This window comes from Leucoraja erinacea, chromosome 1, assembly GCF_028641065.1.
Source record: "Leucoraja erinacea ecotype New England chromosome 1, Leri_hhj_1, whole genome shotgun sequence".
NCBI lineage: Eukaryota > Metazoa > Chordata > Chondrichthyes > Rajiformes > Rajidae > Leucoraja > Leucoraja erinaceus.
In genome coordinates this window covers 117,785,703-117,805,246 of record NC_073377.1, presented here as the reverse complement: position 1 = coordinate 117,805,246, position 19,544 = coordinate 117,785,703, and the positions used below count along the sequence as shown (strand labels likewise).

General features: G+C 45.3%; 1 protein-coding gene across 1 annotated transcript; it reads left to right on the top strand.

Moving 5' to 3' along the window:
• Positions 1-316: 316 nt before the first annotated feature.
• LOC129701057 (uncharacterized) lies at positions 317-16,622 on the top strand. Its single transcript, XM_055642008.1, has 2 exons — positions 317-6,807; positions 14,219-16,622. Exon 1 carries the CDS (start codon positions 350-352, stop codon positions 6,767-6,769), a length of 6,420 nt encoding a protein of 2,139 aa, XP_055497983.1. The 5' UTR covers positions 317-349; the 3' UTR covers positions 6,770-6,807; positions 14,219-16,622.
• Positions 16,623-19,544: the final 2,922 nt, after the last annotated feature.

Below are 19,544 nucleotides of genomic sequence, written 5' to 3'. Positions count from 1 at the left end.
TACGACTCTGTCAAAAACAAAAATCACTGTAAAACATTGCTGTTCAATAGGGTAACAAGATTTGAAATAACGTTCAATTTCTTTTTCTTTCATTCCATACACAAACTGAACAGACAATTCCAGACTGGAGAGCTGTACAATCGCCCATAGACTTGGCAAAGGAAAAGATGCCAAAGTCGTTTACCAGCAAATTTCCAAAAAGAAAAGTCTACCTGTCTCCGCTGATCAGCTGTCTCCAAGTAAGAGCCTTGGCAAAGTGGTCACATCAAGCACCAAACAAGATCCAAGGTTAGGGAATAGGGACAGTTCTGTGGAGAACAAGAAAGATTCAGTTCCCACCAAGATTGCAATGCCCGTTAAACAACTAAGGAGCATTAACACCTTAATAAAGACCATTTGCTTTTTGAACACGTGCTCCTCCCATTTGCTGTGTGCAAATGCAGCCAGGCAGCCAGCGGCAGACGGAGCTGGAGAAGATCGAGCGCAGAGTCAGGACTTGAAGGAAGCAGTGGTGGGCCGTAATAATTTGGGAGCGTTAGTGCTGGATATGTTGTCAGCCGGAGTTGGGTCTCAAAGCACCTTGGATCATCCCATGGTTGGTTCCAGGCCTGCCGATCACCAGAAGCCTAAGTCAATGGAAATAGACAACGTCCTGACCTCCTTGACAGAGTTAAACCTCAACGTGGGTTTGGGCACACAGAAAACTATATTACCTTCCAGGTCAAAAGCAGCCGAACATTCTGAGCAGCCCTACTTTAAAGACTTAAACTTGCATGAAAGCGAGATGAAGAAAAAGTTGAAGAAGTATTCAGCCTACTTGGAGTTACGCGACAAAGAGAGACTGTCAAAGATTAATTCTCTGCAGAAGCTAAGCCAGATGGATAAAAAGGCCTTCTACTGCAGATTAAAAGTATATGATAAGTATTATGAAAGATATAAAACTGAACTTGGACTTGACACATGCTGCAATGCATTTCCGTCCAAACCCCATGGCTCTCATTCTCTGTGTAACTCAGACCGTTCCACAGCTCAAGATTCACAGTCATGCTCGCTTGCTTTGGCACACTGGGCTAATTCCTCCACATGTGGGATTGAATTGGCCTCTGGTGACACTGCCAGCAAGGGGCTTGGACAAAGTGATGCCAAAAGGATAGAAGAGGAATCAGTGGGAGGTTCTCAGCCCACCATGACAGCAGTGAACAATATTCGCTGTGATGAGAGCGGTGTCAGCAATGGCCTTTTGCACAGTACACAGGATGTAGCCGTGGAGGAGATTGAGATGTCCTTCAAAATGATTCCCGTGACTAGCTACGTGGCTGGAACACGACGGAGGTCCGCTGACGATGACAGGATGAGTGTGACTCAAGATATGTCGACTGTTACTAGCTGTCAGATGCGGGCACCATCGCTGTCTGTCGGGGGAGATGAACAGTCGGTACCTTCTCAGTGCAACTTCTTCAGTGCCGTTCATCTCTCAAGCGACCAGAGAGCGATGCACGCAGAGAGTTCCGATGACCACGGAACACGCGCCCTTTCCGAAGGAAGTACAGATGTTGGGCTGACTGAAAAAATCAAAATAGCGGGACTAGTGCTAAGCTCTTTGGAAAATAGAGGGGCCAGCGGCATTGAAGAGGGGTCGCCACCTGACACTGCTTTGGAAGAAGAGCAGGTATTCATTACTTCAGCGAAGTGCGTACAAGAAGTTTACCACAAATCACCAAACACAGACCCTTTGCTCCAATTCCTGGGAGCAAGGATTGAATGGGAGAATCTCTTTGAAACAACAGGAGAGACTGAATTGCAAAAAAATCTGGACTCAGGAGCAGCTACAAAACCTGATAAATGTGGCCATCTAATTCCCCCACCAATTGTAATTGAAGCTGGTCAGTTAGCTCTTCATTGTCTTGAGGATGCAGATGGTGAAGATCATCGAATCCACAAGGTTTCAGTGTCAAAGAGTGAAAGCCTGCTAATCTCAGGCAGCCAAAAAGTGATTCCCAGCCTGCAAATAACCTTAAACTGTGACCCTATTGCAAAGTTTGATCCATACCCTAAACGAACAGAGCCATCCGATCGAATTGCTAACCGGCCTGGCTTCTCCAGCGAATCCCATGTACCGATCAGAACCATCGATGAAGGAGATGGGGAGAGCTGCTTGAAAACGGCTGAGAAAGCCTGGGAGACAGCTTTCCACCAAGAAGCCAGTGAGCCAATATCTGAAAGTTCGGGATTATGTACAGCATTGCAGACAGAGATCGATGAGTTAAATACAGAAGGTAAACTACGTGACCCGATGTCTAATAATGATTTGCGCCGAGCACTGACCAGAACGCCGTCAAGTTGGCCCTATCCACCGACCAACAAAAGCTGCAGGAAGACAGATTTTATCCATGCCTTGCTCACAAATCAACAGCGTCCTGTGAGCAGATGTGGAGGTTGTTCTCCGAATCAAAATAGTCACGAGAGCAAAGTGGCAACAGAATGTGTTGGGATGCAGGCATTGATCCAGTCTGACGTGGCGGAGGTGGAGAGTGCAAGTGAACTACAGGATGCTACAGGCAGTCACAGATGTAATCACGCTAAATCAAAAGGGGATAGACGCCAACCATCATCCGACAACCTTTGTGAAGAATCGATGATGAGGAAAAAGATCCGAAAGATATCTGCATCAAAGCCACATGGCAAGGATATGAAAAACCTGAGCCGCCATTATAAACTAAATCACTTGAAAAGAGACTCTAAACTGACCTCAGACTGTGACGTTGCGTTGAACTTTGAGCACATGAATGGGGAACTTTGTATGAGCAGAAAGGACACACACAAAGGTACCAGAATGTCTGTTCAAGAGGGAAATGCTCTTCTCACGGACAGAGAACACAAAATCGTTGAACAAGCCAATTGTTGTCAGTTTACTGATAAGACCAAAGTCTTATCATGTTGTGATAGAAACGTTAAAATGTTAAAAGACCAAAAAGAGCTAGAGTCCAAACCCCAGGCTGCAACACAAGCCAAATGGTGTTCCAAGACTGGCCCACAAATGCAAGTATCTTCCACAGATGCCAACAAAGTGAATCACAGAGGGGATGACAATTCCACTCATACCCTTGATTCTGTGTGTGAAGAGCACATCAATGCCTTCAACACGTGCCAAAGGCAGATTGCTCAGGCGGTCACTGCTCTATCGAATGAAGCCTGCTTAAGCAAAAACAGCCAACTATCAAAGATGCTTACCCATGCAGTGAAGAACCTAAACAAAGCTTTTGATAGAGTAGATAAGTCTTCAGAAATTGTGAGAAGCATTAGTGTGGCTATGAGCCATAGCTTACTTCCAAAATCCAATCAAACTAACTGCAATACTTTCTGGGAAAGTTATGACTCATACTGCCAACTACTTTGTACAAAGTGCCGGGACCAATCCATTCTGAAAAATGACTCAAAGAGCAGTGGGATCACCAGCAAAGAGCATGGGAAGAGTTCAGTTGCTGAGACGATGCAGTCTTGCAAACAAAGGGCATGTGTAAAGTGCACAAGACAGGATGGCAAAAGTGAACGGGCCGCATGTGCAACGAGCAACATGATGTCAATACCAAGCAGCGTGGTGAATCCAGGAGTGGCTTCAAACCCGATGTACGATAAAGCTCATCCTCACGCTGGGTTTGCACTGGAGGATCACATGGGAATCATGAAGCCATGGTCAAGTCAAAACCCGCTTCAAAAGTCCAGGAAAGCACATGTCCCCGATAGTGTACCTGTCCAGACTCTCCGAGCTGGAGTTGGGTCCATCTCGATCAAACCTCAATTTGATTGCCACGTGGCGAATTTTGAAGTAATGGACATCGCAGTGCATCCCAAGCCGTCAGAATCCTCAACTAACTCCACGCTTGGGAAATCCCAAATGGGATTTAGTGTTGACTCCCGAGAGGGAAAGAGGTGCGTTGGGGAGAGCGCAAACTTGGAAACAGGATTTGAATCTCCAGTTGCTTCTCCAGCGGTAGAAGGTTGCTTTGACTCCCAAATGGAAAAAGCCCAAGAAGTAAATACATCTGCTGCTTCCCGATCGGCGGAATGTTTGGGTGCAGGACATCCAACGGAGCCGTCCTCTGAACAAAAAGAAAAGCAACACATGATACATTCTCCGAATAAATCTGAAGCAGGAACACCATCAGACAAGGAACAGAAAAGCTACTGTGGTGCAGACCTGACACCTCCCTATCAACGTCAAAAGTTAAATATTCCCCTTTCTTCTAAGATGCCCGAATCCTCTGCCACGTTTAGTGCATCACTACACCAACTTCATCCCCAACCAGTACCCTTTCAACCCACTTCCTTGGAGAAAACATTACTCATTGACGATCTACCGCAATGTTACAAAGGTGAATGCCCTGTTATATCTGTCACCATCGGATCAATAGTAGCAGAACAGACTACAAACTCGCAGCAGAATGTGGAGAGGGACGAAAAGGAAATTGTTTCAGAAAATGTAAAAGAATTGGTAGAAATCAGAGTGTCCACTGGCAGTGACAGGGCAGGCAGGGTAGAAGATCAGAGCCTATCAGATGGAAACAGGCCGCTGGAAAGCACAAAGGGAGCCCGAAGATCTGAAGTTCTTCTATCCAAGATATCGGAGATTCTTCAACAAGCCGACAGCACTTCGTTACTGGAAAGCTTGGAAAGGTTGAAAGAGAAGTGTGAGAGGATGCAGCCGGCATTCGTCTCAGTGTTTGAGCAGTCACAGGGCGCGTCCTTCACGGAGTCCATTATTTGCAGAGACTGGTCGTTGCGTAATGGCCTGATGGCCACTGTCGGCGCAGTGCTCCTCAGGCCCGGCGCGCTGGAAGCCTACGTGGAGCTGCAGATGATGATGGAAACGGCGCAGTTCCTGCAGAACAAGATCAGCTTCCTGACAGGTGGCCCGACGTTGCGCAGCCTGCTGTGGTACGACGAGACATTATATGGTGACTTGCTGACCAAGAAGATGGGCTGCCAGCAGCAGTCTAGCCTGTACCCTTCTTTCCAAGAGAGGGTGCGGGGCAACTGTTCGGAAGCACTGAGCGACTACCAGAAACAGATACTGACGTGCTGCCAGGCAGAAACAAGGGGGCAAAATGCCTACTATGTCTCCCTGAAGCACAAACGGGAACTGGATGAATGTTCGTCGATAATGCAGAACCTCTCCGACTGTTCCCGCTTCTGCCTCTCCATCCCGGTGACGGCCAGTGTTAACTACGGGGACCGCCTGGAGGATTTGGAAGCGCTGCACAAAAACACCTGGGCATTAATAAGCAGACTGGCCGATCTGCCCGAAGGCCAGCGCGACGTTGCCAAGCTGCTGCATCTGTGGCTCGTCGTTGACTTTGTCAACGGGAAAACCCGAGTCATCCATGGCAGCTCGTTGCCAGGCAAAGAGCTCGGCTGGTTTGGCCTCGAGCATCTTCGGTTCGATGCAGCCAACGTGCTGGTTTGGCAGAAGAGGGGAAACGGCAAGGCACCAGATGGTGATCGGGCCAGAGTGAGTGAGGGCTGGAGCCACACAAGCCGGGCACGGGAGCAAATCTCACAGTTAAACAAGGAGGCACTCTGCTTGTTGTACAATGGGTGCAGCAACTCCAGGAGGACCGCTACGAACAGCAAAAAGCAAGTGGGCACCACCCATGGCAGGTTCCCTAGGGCAGGGCCAGACCAGTCAGTAGAAGATACCTTCCCAGAGCACCAGGAACTCGGGCTGGGTAGTTGCCTGACGAATGACTTCCAACATCTTTCGGAGCAGTTTGATTCCGTGGGAAGAATCCTAGAACGTTCCCGGGGGGCTCCACGGGCAGAACTGTGCCAGTTTCTTGTCAAGTGCGAGAGCCAAGTGGAGTCTTTGAAAAAACATTTCCACGTGCTCCAAAACGTCCAAGTCGAGAAGATCCTACTGAGCGAGGCCAGCTTTTCTGTCCCATCTGCTGCCCACGACACCCGCCCTATTCTCCTGAAGTCCGAAGCCACTGAAGTCTACATCGAGCTGATCATGATGTTGGAGACAGCTCACTACCTGAGAAACCTGATAGCCCAGCATGTGAACCAGCCGACGTACCGTGCGATGCTCTGGTTTGACTTGTCCTTGCTTTCTGAGTTTCTTGACAATCAGCAGTACAAGTCGATCTTCTCACTGTGCCGTAGGGAATGCCCGCGGCACTCTACCGATTATCTGGAACGGGCAATCTCCGCCCTGGAGCAAGAATTGATTTTGATTTCCAAGTACAGGGAAAGCTGCAACTACACCTATGCGTTCCACGTTTTGACAAGGGAGCTGTCCGAAGTAAAGGCCGTCAGGGACTACGTGCGCCAACGTACTCTTGGTGTTGGTGTGTTTCTGAATACTGTGCCTTATGCAGCGACCATAAACTACGGCAACACCGAGTCGGACCTGAGCCACAACTCCGAGCAGTTGGCCTTGCTTTTGGAGAAGCTGGCCAAGGCGCCCGTGAAAGACCTGGGGAAGATGATGCACATCATGGAAGCCATGAAGAGCATCGACGACATGAGGCAGGCGATCACGGAAAGCCCGTCGTCCGCCCTACACATTCTCACCTACCAGATGCGGCTCAACAGCCAGAAGAGGAAGCTCCTGCAGGACTCCGATTCGCATAAACTGAGGAGCAGTCTGGACCACGCAAGGGAAGTCCTGTGGGACAGACTGGTCGCTACAGGGGACCAGTGTCATCGTGGGCCCCTGACCGGCAAACGGAAAAGGCAACTTAATGACTCTGTGCTGGTTCCAAATTGAGAAGAACCTGGGGCTGTCGGTCCAATAAGACAACCGTGGTAAGTGTCATAGAAATGATAATACATAGTATTAAAGTCTGATTTGCTTCAAACAGATAACAACACAATAAAGTTAGTAATTAAGCAATAACGTCTTTATTTTGCTAGGCGGGTGTGGGAGGATAGACTCTGAGTATGACAATACAATCTACATAGCTCCTCGTGTTCCACACAAAGATGTCATGATCAATCAGATATACTTATACCCCAATAGGCAGCAATTCAGCAATCCTTTATCTTACTGAGCATTGTACAGCCTGTTGCCTTGTCCATGTTTGGTAATATTAAAGATCGGTAGTTTCTTCCGATAGAGGAAAGGTTATGTCCGTATATGGTTTTGCTCGAAGGAGCTATTCCTTATCTTTGCAGATTCAAACGGTCTTGTTTTTTGGCCTTGTTTACTCATTACAATCTGGTTGAATATTCAGGGTAAAGGGTAAGGACCCAGTGTTGGTCCTTGCTGAGTGTTTAGATCATAGGGCAAAGCATCCAGTGTTTGTGCACTTGGCATCTCTGGAGAGGAAAGGGCAAAGCATCCATTTTTATACTTCTAAATCTACAGCAGAATCCATTTTGTAACCTACTTCCTTTAACTCTTTCATTAGTGCTGGAGGAACTCAATGGGTCAGGCTTCATCTGTGGAGGGAATGGACAGGCGACGTTTTGGGTCAGGACCCTTCCTCAGACTGATTGCAGTAACGGGGGAGAAAGCAGTGGGGGAAGTGTGGGAAGTCTGGCAAGTGATAGGTGGATACAGGTGAAGGGGGGTATTGACTGGCAGGTGGGTGGGGTAGGTGACAAAGGCTGGCAATGAAAAGGAGACAATGTGAGGGAAGGACATGGCAGTAGCAGGAGACACGCAACGCCATGGAATAGGTAACGACGGCATGTTTCAGTGGTGATGTCTCCTGATCATTTTACCTCTGGCCTTGCAATCCCAATGCATGCAAGCAGAAATGATGCGGAATTATGTGATGCCTAACTAGATTACTAACTAGGGAGCAACACAGAGATGCAGAAACAAGGAACTGTAGGTGCTGGTTTACAAAGAAGGACACAGGGCAGGAGTACCTCAGCAGGTTAGGTAGCATGGATAGATGTTGGGGGTCGGGTCAGGACACAGAGTTGCTTCTAGTGATGATGTGTAGTCAGGTACCTTGAAAATGAAGGCTAGGCGGGAGGTACCAAAAGATTATAGCAGCAGGATTGGGGTCAGGATCGAACTGAGTGTCTGGCGCTGCAAGGCCGCAACTCCATTGTTGCCCCACTGTGCTGCCCAAATTTTGTTTATCTGTAAATGTGCTTTGATTGAATTAAAATGGTCACCTATAATATTTGATAAATTATCTTGGAATCTTTTATTGATAGTTTTTATCAGGGAAAATACTCATAGAGATAAAGTTATCATCTTTAAACTGATCTTACCTCCTGTGCGATCTCCCCTCCACAGCCTCCAACTTAATCGTTCCCCAGCCCCACATTTTCCGCTTCTATATCCTTCCCACAATCCACAAACAGGACTGTCCTGGCAGGCCCATTGTTTCCGCCTGCTCATGCCCCACAGAACTCATCTCCAAATACCTTGATCCCATCCTATCCACCCTTGTTCAGAACCTGCCAGCCTACATCCGAGACCCCTTGCACACCCTTCAACTACCTTTAAATTCTAGGCCCCCATTGCCACATCTTTACAATGGATGTCCAGGACCTTTGCACCTCCACCCACCACCAGGAAGGTCTCGAGGCCCTCCAATTCTTTCTTGACCAGAGTCCTAATCAATTTCCCTCTACTAAAACCATTCTTGGCCTGACAGAACTTGTCCTTATGCCCCTGTCCCACTTAGGAAACCTGAACGGAAACCTCCGGAGACTTTGCGCCCCACCCAAGGTTTCCGTGCGGTTCCCAGAGGTTGCAGGTGGTTGCCGGAGGTTGCAGGTAGTGGAAGCAGGTAGGGAGACTGACAAAAACCTCTGGGAACCGCACGGAAACCTTGGGTGGGGCGCAAAGTCTCCAGAGGTTTCCGTTCAGGTTTTTCTAAGTAGGACAGGGGCATTTCCCTCAACAATGTAGAAACGAAGAGCTGCAGAAGCTGGTTTATACTAAAGCTGGACAGAAAGTAAGAAGGTTCCTGATCCAAAATGTCACCCATCCTTTTTCTCCAGACCCACTGAGTTACTCCAGCACTTTGTGTCTATCTCACCCTCAACAACTTCTGTTTTGACTACTTTCACTTTCTTCAGTTAAAGGTAAAGCCATGGGCACTCGCTAGGGACCCGATCATGCCTGTCGTTTTGTTGGTTACATCAAGCATTCCTTGTTCCAAACACATACTGGCTCCATTCCCAACTCTTTCTCCACTACATCGACTGCAGCGGGCCAACCCCCTGCACTCGTAGAGTTCATGAACTGCACCACTAACTTTCACCCTGTCCTCAAATTAACTTGGACAATCTCTGACATCTCTCTCCCCTTTCTTGATCTCTCTCCATCACAGGCTACAGGCTATCGCCTGGCAACTACAACAAACCCACCGACTTCCACAGTTATCTGGACTTTTGATGCCTTCCCTCACAGTGGGAACCATTGTGGGGGGGATGTTTTTATGTTTATTGTTAAATTCTTTAATGTTGTGTCTTATCTTTATTTGTGTGCTGCAATGGCAAGTCAAATTTCACTACACCAATTGGTGTATGTGATAATAAATGTCCTTTGTACCTTTGTACTGTACCTCCTCCCACCCTTTCTCTTGCACAGACACTATCCCCTACTCGCATTTTCTCCCTCAGCCTCATCAGCTCCCAGGATGAGGCTTTTCATTCTAGAACATCCAAGATGTCCTTTTTCTTTAGTAAATATGGTTTCCCCACCTGCTGCCATAGATGGATCCCTCACCAGCATCTTCTCTGTGTCCCGGAGTTCTGCTTTTGTTCCCCCTCCCCCCAGATTGAACAAGGATAGAGTTCCCCTGGTCTTCACATTTCACCCCACCAGCCTCCACATCCAACACATCATTCTCCGACATTTCCGGCACCTCCATTGTAATCCCACCACCAGTCACATCTTCCTATTGCCACCTCTTTCCACCTTTCCCAAAGACCACTTCTTCCTCAACTCCTTGCTTCACTCATCCCTTTCCACTCAAACCACCCACTCCCCAGGTACTTTCCCTTGCAACTGCAGGTTATATAACACCCGCCCCTATACCTCCTCCCTCGTTTCCATCCAGGGATCACAGCAGTGAGACAGGTTCACACACACCTCATCTAACCTCATCTACTGCATCCTGTGTTCCAGAAATGGCTTCCCGTACGTCGGCAAGACCAAGCATAGACTTGCCGACTGTTTGGCCAAACGAGTGCTTGGTCTGTTAAGGCCGACTGGATAATGTACATAACTCAGCAGGTGATGCAGAAAAGCTGCTAACCATTTTAATTCCGCTTACCATTCCTATTCTGGCCTTTTTATCCTGCGTCTCCTCCATTGCCAACATGAGGCCACACGCAAACTGGAGAAACAGGACCTCATATTCCACTCGAGTAGCTTACAACCAATGGTCAGTCATGACCGAGGGGGGCCTACACAGCTTACAACCCAACAGTATGGACTTTAAATTTCCCAATTTTAGGTAACTAACCAACCCCCCCCCCCCCCCCCCCCCCCCCCTTTCTTCCCTTTGACCCAACTGGACCCACACCTATTTCTCCCCTCCCTGTCCCCTTCCACCCACATTAACTACTTCGGCTTCACAATGCACAACTCTTCAATACTTACCTTTTCATCTATGCTCATTACTTCTCTAAACTTTGTCCAACCATCTGCCGATCAAACCCCCCCCCCCCCCCCCCCCCCCCCCCCCACCTGTATCCACATATCACCTCCCTGCCTTTGTTCTGGCCCCGCCTTTCTTTCAGCATTCTTCTCTAACCTCTACCCCCCCCCTCCCCCACTTAACAACACACAATCAGTCCAAAGATGGGACCCCTGACCCTGACCAAAACGCCACCTATCCATGTTCTCAATACCGAGATGCTGCATGATCTGCTGAGTTACTCCAGCATTTTGTGTCTTTTTTGTAAACCAGCATCTGCAGCTCCTTGCTTCTAAGATAAAGATATACCTATCCGTGACTACTTGCGTTAGAGCTGGCTAGATAAACATGAATTATGTTAAGGAATGTGTAGAAAGTAACTGTAGATGCTGGTTTATACCGAAGACACAACGTGCTAGAGTAACTCAGCGAGTCAGGCAGCATCTCTGGAGAAATACCATAGGTCACGTTTTGGTTCGAAACCCTTCTTCAGACTATGTCAAATGTCTTCCATCTGTGTTTGTTGCAAGAACTCTAAAATTCATTGGGAGTGATCTTCAAATAAAAACAGTAAATTGTTAAGATATTCAGCAGACCAGGTAACATTCATAGAAGGAACTCTAAAATTCATTTGGAGGGATCTTCAACTTCAGTAACTGAATATTAAGGATTCCCTTGAGGTATATGGTGCACATATTAAGGAGTAATTCCTATCCATCTATCTATCTATCTATTTAATATATAAAACTCAAATCCGTCCGCCTGCAGTAAGGATCCCTTCCTGCCTTTTGATTCGTTGACGGCTGCTCCTTCCTATCAGCTTCCAACACACTTCGAAACAAAGTTGCAAGACAGGAACACTGAACTTTTCACTGCTGCAGCAGGCAGGGGAGGTGCAATTGAGGGAGGCAGGGGAGTGCTGGATACTTACATTTGGCAACAGCTCCAGTTCCATTGGAGGAGACGGGTGCATGGTGGAATATTGGGTTGGGGGAATCACACCATTGGGGGAGCAGACCCAACGGGTCTGCACTTGGTCTAGTTATTATATAAAACTCTGTGGCTGTCGCCTGCCGTCCGTCCATCCGGCTGCCTTTCTGCCTTTTGATTTGTTGATGGCTGCTCTTTCCTATTAGCTTCCAACACACTTCAATACAAAGTTGCAAGACAGGAACACTCTGAACTTTTCACCTCAATGGAATATCACAGCAAGTGCTTCAACAGGAGGGGGAGGGCCAATTGGTATTGCAATTGGAACTGCTGCAGCAGGCAGGGTAGGTGCAATTTGAATTTTTTTTTTCAATCCACTGCTGAGGGAGGCACGGGAGTGCTGGAATCTTACATTTGGGAACGGCTTCAGTTCCGTTGGAGGAGACGGGTGCATGGTGGAATATTGGCTTGGGGGATCACACCATTGGGGGAGCAGACCCAACGGGTCTGCACTTGGTCTAGTTTAAATTAAAGGAAGTTCCAAAAATCAGGAACAACATGTAAAGGGCTTCCACTCAAATTTTTTGTGCTTGCTATTATGGGAATAGGTTCGTGAAGGAAGTTCCTAGTTTGCAAAGACATACATTCTGTAGAGCTATATCTATAAAGGATGAAACTGAGACCTACAAGAGCGAGCGGCAACAAATGACTCAATGGCCTCCTCTACAGGTCGCCTGCGGTATTGTCCTGACTTGACTTACCCTGCAATCATTCTGCACAATGACAGAAAGCTAGACATATAGTCTGTCATTTAGAAACATTGTACTCCTCCTTTGGTACCATAAGATGTAAATTATTTCAGTCCTGTGTTCCTGTTTCTGCTCCATTGCTCAGAAGTTCTGACATGGCTGTTTGTAGAAGTCTTTGAAGAATAAAGTAATGCTCCATTTATTTTGAAGAAGGGTTTACGTCTGAAGAAGGGTTTCGGCCCAAAACGTTGCCTATTTCCTTCGCTCCATAGATGCTGCTGCACCCGCTGAGTTTCTCCAGCTTTTTTGTGTAACATTTATTTTGGTTGTATGGCATTTAGACAATAGACAATAGGTGCAGGAGTAGGCCATTCGGCCCTTCGAGCCAGCACCGCCATATAATGTGATCATGGCTGATCTTTCCCAATCACTTTATCCCCAATCACCACTTTAAGGGAAGGATAGTGAAACCACTCTGTATTATTTCTAAGGAATGAAGCCTAGATTTCAGGAGATACATTCACAGGGGCTGTGAACCAGAGCATTGTCTGAGAAATAGCACATCCATTTATTCCCTAAATAGCTGGTGGATAATTTGCTTTCACATCTGGAGTTCTTCGTGTGATGCAAGGGCCATACCACAGGAAAGATGGAAGTGCAGTGGAGAATGTACAGTACAGATTCACCAGGATACTTAGTTTAGAGATACAGCATGGAAATAGGCCCTTCGGCCCACCAAGACCATACCAACCATTTATCTCCCGTCCACTACAATTCTGTTATCCCACTTTCTCATCCACTCCCTACATACTAGGGGCAATTTTGCAGAAGCCAAGTAACTTACAAACCTGCACATCTTTGGGATGTGGATGGAAATTGGAGCACCCGGAAGAAACACACCCAGAGGGAGAATGTGCACACTCCACACAGACAGCACCCGAGGTCGGGTTCGAACCCGGGTTTCTGGCGTTGTGAGGTAGCAGCTCTACCAGCCGTGCCACTGTATGTTGAACTTGACATGCATCTTATTGAGTTATTCTTTGCTTTTAACCTGAATCACGGTGAAGGCCAAATGGGGAGCTAGAAGAAAAGGTTGGGGCATTTTAAAAGTTAGAACAGGGATGGTTTGATATGGATAAAGGTAGGTAGGTAGGAAAAGGTGGGAAAGACATAGCAAAGGGTAGGCAGGAAATGTAAGCAATGCTTGCTCTGCCTAGATCATGAGGATAAAGAATAAAGTAAAATATTTAAGTTAGGGAGTGGGGGGGCTATGTAATGGATGCGGTCAAAGCAGGGATCACGCCAATATTGATCAATAAAGAATCAGGAAAAGTTAAGTCCTTAGTTTATATATAATTTTGGGCAAGTTATTTCTCACAGAAATGAGGGTGGGGGTTGATAATAGAGATCACAGATTTAGGTAGATATACACAAAAAGCTAAAGTAACTCAGTGGGTCAGGCAGCATCCCTGGATAAAAGGAATCGGTGACGTTTCTTCAAGGATCTGGAACTGGAACGTCACCTATTCCTTTTCAGCAGAGATGCTGCCTGACCACTGAGTTACTCAGCTTTTTGTGTCTATCTTTGGTGTAACCCAGCATCTGCAGTTCCTTCCACCAATGACAGAAATGATAATGAGTTTAAAGCTACATTCAGTGCAACATAGACTATATGAATAAACTGCAAATAGAGAAGGCTCAGTGACAGACAATAATTTCATCCAACACTTTGTCAACCCTGACTGTCATATAAACACTGTCCAAGGACAATATATATTACACTTTTATAATAGCAGTGAGGCATTAGTTCCACTCATTAGAGTGCAGTGGATTCTATGATCTGTACTCATCATTCTGAAATGGTGATTTATTTCCCATTTATGCAAATTGGAGAACTAATGTTTGTTTATTTTGAATTTGCAGATTATAACCGATATAAAGAGCGCAGAATATGGGAAATCCCTTATATTCCGAATGCACTTCCTGACCTCTGATTAAAGTGGAATGACAAGTATTGCTGTGAAACTATATAGAAGGTTGCCTTTCCTAAACTAAAGAAAGAAACAACAAACAACATAATGGACATATAATGGACTAGTGGATTTATATTTGAACCAGGATTTGTGTTCAACATATTCTTTATTGTAAGTAGTTTGGTATTTAAAATTGTTGTACAAGAGTTAACATCAACAGAATAAAGGCAGTGTAAGCTGATAATAGATGGAAAGCTTTCTGATACATTAGAATGATCAGAAAATAAATGGCATAAGGTCCAAATAAATGATCAAATGAATCATGACCAACATCATAAAAAAATGTTAGAAAAGGTCCAGCAAATGTAAGTTTGGAATTTTCCATCGGTCTTACTAGGAGTTATTTGCAATGTATGAATATACATTAAGTTTATCTTATCAAACTATTTGGTTGCTTGTTAAAGAATAGTGATAGATTTTGGAAGTGGTAATGATGAAGGCATCTGGAAATAATTTCAACTTTGAGAGTATTTAGTCTGAAAATTTAACTTATTTTGCTCAAACACGGTTTGATGTTACTTTAATGCACCACTTTTAATACATGTGTTGCGGTTTACTTGTGTCAGGATTTAAGATTGGGAAAAAATGCAGAATTTAATCACAACAAAATTTGTTGTGATTATTTTTGTGAGAATTTCAAAAAAACATGGTTGAACTACTTTCTAAATGTTTTAGGAGATGGGTTGTACCAGACAGCTCTTTCCACAATTTATAAAGAGAGACAAAACAAATTCTAACCTGATAATTTAGAAAAAGATTTGCAGAAGTGCCTTGGAGCATCTAGATATTTAAAAATCTGTAGTTCTTGTTTGAATATGCTTTAAATTGTTACAGCCAAAAAATAAACACTGTGTCAAATAAAATACTGTGTGTATGTATACTCGTTATGTGGATATTTAAATTCCTGATATAATTTTCTTGGCTGATTGCTTTTTCAAGAGTTTACTTTTTCATTTCTGTTTGCAAGATGTGTGAAGATTTTACATTGATCTACTGCTATTTTTCAATCTGTTGTCACTGTGTGATTCCAGCCCTGCATACTGTATGATGAATGACACCTTTGTAAGGTCGATGTTACTTTTATGCTTCTCTAAGGTCACTTAATGGAAATACACATTTGATAAGTCTCTGTGTTAGTTGTTTTATTAAAGAATTCCCTTTCGAAAAGCAAATTAAAAAATAACATGACTGACTGCAAAAGTATCCGAAACTTTCAAATCATTCATTCTAGACTGATTCTGCAGAAATTAATTTACACAAACTTGTTACAGAAATTGCTATCAGTCCACTTCAGTGTACTTAAAATATTTATTTTACGCCTCTTTTCAATACTCTGGCTCGTAACTATGGAAACAATTAAAGATTTGTATATGCACCCTGCCCTTCAAAATATCCAGATATTCCAAAGAGCTGCACAAGTAAAGAAGTAATTTTCAAATGTTGATACATGGAGCTGGAGATGCTGGTTTGCAAAAAAAGACGCAAAGTGCTGGAGTACATGGATAAGTGATGTAGAAACAAGGAACTGCAGATGTCAGTTAACACAAAAGGACACAACATACTGGAGCAACTCAATGGGTCAGGCAGCAATTGTGGAGAACCCGTATAGGTGTTGTAGAAACAAGGAACTGCAGTTGCGAGTAACACAAAAGGAATTTGAGTTTAGTTTATTGTCACGTGTACACGCAAGTGAAAAGCATTGTTGCATGCTAATCAGTCAGTGGAAAGACAATAAATGATTACAATCGAGCCGTCCACAGTGTGCAGATACATGATAAATGCAATAACGTAATGACGTTTAGTGCAAGATAAAGTTCAGTGAGGTCCGATCAAAGATAGTCTAAAGTCTCCAATGAGGTAAATAGTAGCTCTTGACTGCTGTCTAGTTGTTGGTAGGATGGTTCAGTTGCCTGATAATAGCTGGGGAAAAAACTGTCCCGGAATCAGGAGATGTGCATTTTCATGCTTCTATACCTTTTGCCCGATGGGAGAGGGTAGAAGAGGGAGTGGCCAATGTGTGACTTGTCCTTGATTATGCTCATGGCCTTGCCAAGGCAGCGTGAAGTGTCAATGGAAGGGAGGTTGCTGGAGTAACTCAGCGGATCAGGCAGGATCGCTGGGGGAACATGGATAGGTCATGGTTCAGATCAGGACTCATATTCGGAAAAGAGTCCCAACCCGAAACGTCACCTATCCATGTTCTCCAAAGATGCTGCCTGACCTGCGGAGTTACTCCAGCACTTTGTGTCCTTTAATGGATAGGTGATGTTTCGGGTAGGGACCCTTCTTCGGAATGATTTTCAAATGTTGCCCATGCTGAATATAAGAAATGCAGCTGTTCCTCGATGAGCAAAGGGAATTTCCACTAATGGAAATTGATCCTCAGTTCATGATTCTAAAGGGACAATTTGGAGCTAATGGAACCAAATCTAAGAGTAGGAATACAATGCTTCTATACCTTTTGCCCAACATGAAGTGTTAACTTTTCAATCAAGGACAGATTTTCAATCACTTTCAAAGTGAGGTTATATGTCTCCTCCATTGCTAGTGTGAGGTCACATGCAAATTGCAGGAACAGCACATCATATTCCGCTTAGGTAACTTAGAACCAAATGATATGTTGACTTCACAAATTGTAGGTAACCTCTACCCCTCCAAACTCCCCCCAATGCCCCAGCTATTTCTCCCAGCTGCTCTCTACACCTTCCCCAACAACTTTCATTCCTCTGGCTTCACAATCCACAACTTCAAACCTATCGCACCCCTTTCGTTTTTATCCCTGGCATTTGTTCCAACCAAAGGTAGATACAAAATGCTGGAGTAACTCAGCAAGACAGGCAGATCTGGAGAGAAGGAATGGGTAACGTTTCAGGTCGAGACCCTTCTTCAGACTCAACCATCTTTGTTCTTTGTTCCAACCATCTGCTATTAAAAAAAACCCTCGCCTATATCAACCGATTGCCTGCCATGATTTGTACTGCCTCTCCTCCTTTCCAGCTTTCTTCTCCCCCTCCCCTACAATCAGTCTGAAGAAGGGATCCAACCCAAAACATCACTTATCCATGCTCTACATGCCTGATCCACTGAGTTACTCCAGCATTTTGTGTCTTTAAATGTGAGGTTAATATGGTCCTGGACGTATGAGATCCCCTCTGCTCATCAAGACAAGAAAGCCAGAAAGTGTATCAACTAAAAATCAATACCTACAACAACAAACACTCATTTAATGTTAGATGGTAGGATGGGAAGAAGTGAAAAGTAGTGCTACATCTCCAGCAATTGCCTGAGGAATTGGGAGAATGGATAAGAGACCTTCCAAAAGGCAGGGTGGGAGGGAGAATAACCGAGATGTCTGGGCATCTGTGGGCTTGCAATGTATGACTGTCACTGACGTATCCCCTGAGACAGTGATGGAGAAAATCGGAAAGGGAAGAGTCTGAGATGGTCTAGGCAAGGTGGAAATGAGCAACAAAAGTAAATTACATTTTTGAGTTCTGTATGAGCACAAGAAACAGCACCAATACAATCTTCAGTGCATTGGAAAACAAGTTGATGGAAGGGCATTGGGTCACTCCTTCTCTACTCCTGTCAGGCAGAAGATAAAGAAGCTTGAAAACATGCACATCAGCCACAGGAATAACTTCTTCCCTTCTGTTATCAGACTTCTGAACAGTCCATCCATAAGCATTAAGGAGGCACGGTGGCGCAGCAGTAAAGTTGTTGCCTTACAGTGCTAGAGACTCGGGTTCGATGCTGACTATGGGTGCTGTCAGTACGGAATTTTTATGGTCTCCCCGTGATCTCATGTGTTTTCTTCAGGTGCTCCGGATTCCTCCAAACCCACACTCCAAAGACGTACAGGTTTGTTGGTTAATTGGCTTCAGTAAAAATTGTAAATTGTACCTGGTATGTAGGATAGTGCTAGTGTGCGGGGGAGCGCTGGTTGGCACAGACTTGGTGGACTGAAGGGTCTGTTTCCGTGCTGTATCTCTAAGCTAAAATAAACTAAACAAGGATAGTGGGCCCAATTCTCCAACTAACCTTATTGCGGACATTAATCTGAAAAAAGTAATGGATAGGAAAGGTTTCTAGGGATATGGGCCAAACGCACACAGGTGGGCATGTTGGTCGGTATGGGCAAATTGGGCCAAAGTGTCTTTTTCCAAGCTGTCTGACTCCATAATTCTATAACTGTTACGCTACAATGCTGAGAAACTACATTCTGCACAGTCCTTCCAGGTTAGACAGTAGTTCACATACACCTCCTCCAACCTCATCTGCATCCGATGTGACCTGTATATCTGCAAGACTAAAAGTAGACTGTGACCGTTTCGCCAGGCACTTGTGCTCGGTCTGCCAAGGCCTGCGAGAACTCCGATCTTCTAGCTTTGTTTTTCCTCCTACCTCCCCCGCCTCTGCAATCAATCTGAAGGATCACGACCTTAAACACCATCTATCCATGTTCTCCAGAGATGCTGCCTTGAGGAAAGACATTGTTGCAATTGAGGGAGTGCAGTGTTGGTTCATGAGGTTAATTCCTGGGATAACGGGACTGACATATGATGCAAGATTGGAGCGACTGGGCTTGTATTCACTGGAATTTAGAAGGATGAGACGGAATTTTATAGAAACATGTAAAAGTATTAAAGGATTGGACAGGCTAGACGCACAAAATATGTTCCCAATGTTGAGGGAGTCCAGAACCAGGGACCACAGTTTAAGAATAAGGGGTAAGCCATTTAGAACGGTGATGAGGAAAATCTTTTTCACCCAGAGAGTTGTGAATTTGTGGCATTCTCTGCCTCAGAAGACAGTGGAAGCCGATTCACTGGATGTTTTCATGAGAGAGTTAGATAGAGCTCTAAGGGCTAGCGGAATCAAGGGGTGTGAGGAGAAGGCAGGAACGAGATGCTGAAACATAGAAAATAGGTGCAGGAGGAGGCCATTCGGCACTTCGAACCATTCATTGCGATCATGGCTGATCGTCCCCAATCAATAACCCGTGCCTGCCTTCTCCCCATATCCCTTGATTCCACTAGACCCTAGAGTCTATCTAACTCTCTCTTAAATCCATCCAGTGATTTGGCCTCCACTGCCCTCTGTGGCAATTCCACAAATTCACAACTCTCTGGGTGAAAAAGTTTCTTCTCACCTCAGTCTTAAATGGCCTCCCCTTTATTCTAAGACTGTGGCCCCTGATTCTGGACTCGCCCAAC

What these genes read in the sequence shown, in the direction of transcription:
- LOC129701057 (XM_055642008.1), top strand. Translation starts at nt 350, where the DNA reads ATGCCCGTTAAACAACTAAGGAGCATTAACACCTTAATAAAGACCATT.